This window comes from Austrofundulus limnaeus, unplaced genomic scaffold (genome assembly GCF_001266775.1).
Source record: "Austrofundulus limnaeus strain Quisiro unplaced genomic scaffold, Austrofundulus_limnaeus-1.0 Scaffold1359, whole genome shotgun sequence".
In the NCBI taxonomy this organism is placed as follows: domain Eukaryota; kingdom Metazoa; phylum Chordata; class Actinopteri; order Cyprinodontiformes; family Rivulidae; genus Austrofundulus; species Austrofundulus limnaeus.
The window spans coordinates 53,527-56,079 of record NW_013953761.1 but is presented as its reverse complement, the minus strand read 5'-3'; the positions used below and the strand labels follow the sequence as shown (position 1 = coordinate 56,079).

Below are 2,553 nucleotides of genomic sequence, written 5' to 3'. Positions count from 1 at the left end.
ACTCAACAAGCAAGAAAATTCATGTGGCAAGCTTGGAAACTTTATTTTTCTGTGTAAATGTTAGTTTCCTATTTTTTATATATATAGTGAAGAAACAACAGAAAGCACATTCAAAGTAATAAAACATTTATAGATGCATCCACAATACTGGTGTGACTAAAATGAAGTTACATGTGACCAGAAAACACAGACGAGGAACCTGAAGCAAAAACCCCCAAAGATGTCTTAAAGGTTGTTTGAAGAAAAAAAATGATTTTAATTTTAATTACTCTTTATTAAAAGTACTTTTTTTGCCCCTCAATGTTACTGTTTGTTTCAGCTCTGACTCTGAAGACATCTTTGAGAACTTGTGCTGGAAATTCCTCGGGGATGGTAAGTTTAAAGCATCGTGTACACCAYCAAAGACAAAAACAAACATTTACAGGTTACAACATGAGAACTACATGMGAAGTTTACCACTCTGCTGGAGATTAAAAAAAATAAACTAAATCGTTATGTTTCCACACAGTATCAGAAACTGAGGCGCCAAACGAGTAAAAAGTAAGGAGACGAGCAAACAGACAGTTTCCACTTAAAAAAAAAACTGGAATGTTTTCAGACGTCCGTCGTTGGCTTTTCAATCCCTGCCGCCTTCATGGTTTTGTAACATTTTGGTTTTCAGCAGTGCACCAACGATGCAGTGGCAAAAACACGAGAGGAGAGCGATTTAGAGTTTAAAAAATAAACATATATAGTGTAACTTAAATCACACCAGAGTCATTTTAACAACTCACCTGTTAAAACCGTCGACACAAACTTTTCTTATTGCTTCTTCTCATGGCACAAACAATGAAAATGTTCTGCTTTACGRACGATTATGTTCTCTGCTGCCATGCAAGCTCACTACAGTACTGCTTCTAGGTTAGCTTATATTACAGAGCAGGTTCAGGTGAGAGACTGAAAACACCTACGGCTGGTTTTAGTCAGTCCATACAAAAGGTTTGTTAATGTTTTTACACACGAAATAATAGAATTAGCCACGTTTATAATGACAATACAAAACACATTCTCGGGTTATCACAAATGTAACCAAAAGGGGAGCAAACGTGATGTTTGAAATAATTTAAACATGTCTTGACATTCATTTTTTTAATGTATATACAGGATATTTATATTTGTATAGAAGTAGTGCTTAATTTCTACAAATACAAATGGGGGGGAAACAAAGTGAAGGGCTGCATTCTGTGAACCCTGTGCAAATAACATCTTTTTACATCAAACTTAACGGCCTCACTAGCAGACACAGCTCCCCCGTCCCTTTCCACAAATATTCAGAAACTTTTTTCTCATTCGTAGCTTGTGTTTCAACCATCGCAGTCACACCATCGACGCAGCAAAATAAACCGCTGCTTCGTCTCGTTCAGCCGCGAACATCAAACAGCTTCTTTAAAAAACATCCACAGTGACGCATCAACAGTCTGTCGTTTAGGTTAAAAACAGCTTCACCTAGAAATGCAAAATAAAAAATAATAAACAACAAAAAACAAGCTTGTTGAATGTGCTGAACCTTCAGACTTTCAATGAGTCACCTGCTGTCAGGAAATCAGATCAGGTTAAAACAGCGTCTCCCCTCTCTGTGGTAAAAATCAGTGCCGGCAGATTTAAATCAATCAGTGACCTCGTCAGTTTCTGCCACAACTGATCCGACTTGTTGTCCGCAGACGAAAAACGCTTCGAGATTCAAAGATGAGGAAAARGTTTGCGGATTAGAATAAAGTTGATTTTAAGTGCTGTCCGCTTTAGCAATGAGAGAAATAAAGGTTTCCATTCAGGAAGATGTCTCCAACACCTCAGTTCACTCATGTTTAAAACCAAACGTGATGGCGCTAARTTGTTAAAATAAAACAAAACTTTACACTACGTGAAAAAAGCCAAATAAAAAAAAGTGTCATGATGTAAAATAACAGTCCTTGAGCTGTCCAATGAGACATGTGGTAAATAAAGTCCAAACATAAACATGTTTCCTTTCTTCCTGTGAAAAAACAAAGTGAACGTCCACACGTGGCAGCAGTGAGAAGTCTCGACGAACAGTGACGGTTTCCCTCCGTGGTGAGCTGCTGCAGGGATCACAGGCTCACAGTTCAGACTCTGCGGTCACGTCATGAAAAATGAAAACACACTGAAACGCCACGTTTTAAAACTCTGATTAGGTGAAAAATAGCTTTGTTAGTTAAAATCACGTGTTTGGATCTTGTCTTTTAGTTGCAGTTTGAAGTCTTTGAGCATGACGTGACGGCAGCAAACCATGAGGAGGTGAAGGTGGTGGTGTTTGGGGGGACGTGCTGCAGTGGTGACGGCCGATGTGTGCGATCGTAGCGGTTATTGTCGGAGGAGCTAGATGGATTTGGAGGAATCTTGTTTGCTGATGAGGACCTCCAGGAGGCGCAGTTTGGCCTTGACTCTCTTGTACTCTCTGTACTCCTCCAGCATCGGCACCCGGTCCTCCTTCTGAACGTTCCTGTGGGACGAGAAAAAGATTATTTTAAGAATCGGACGGTAAAACTAGAAGCAGGG

The 2,553-nt window shown here is 39.5% G+C and overlaps 1 protein-coding gene across 5 annotated transcripts in view; it reads right to left on the bottom strand.

The window, feature by feature from the left end:
* Positions 1 to 113: 113 nt before the first annotated feature.
* The window catches only part of fam13b (family with sequence similarity 13 member B), a 54,303-nt gene continuing 51,863 nt past the window's right edge, over positions 114 to 2,553 (bottom strand). For 4 of the 5 annotated variants that reach the window (XM_014031976.1, XM_014031979.1, XM_014031978.1 and 1 more), the window contains one exon: positions 114 to 2,497. In XM_014031976.1, the coding sequence (XP_013887430.1) occupies positions 2,374 to 2,497 (124 nt within the window). In that variant the 3' untranslated portion in view covers positions 114 to 2,373. The remainder of the gene's footprint in view (positions 2,498 to 2,553) is intronic. The other variant, XR_001312411.1, reaches the window with a different exon arrangement.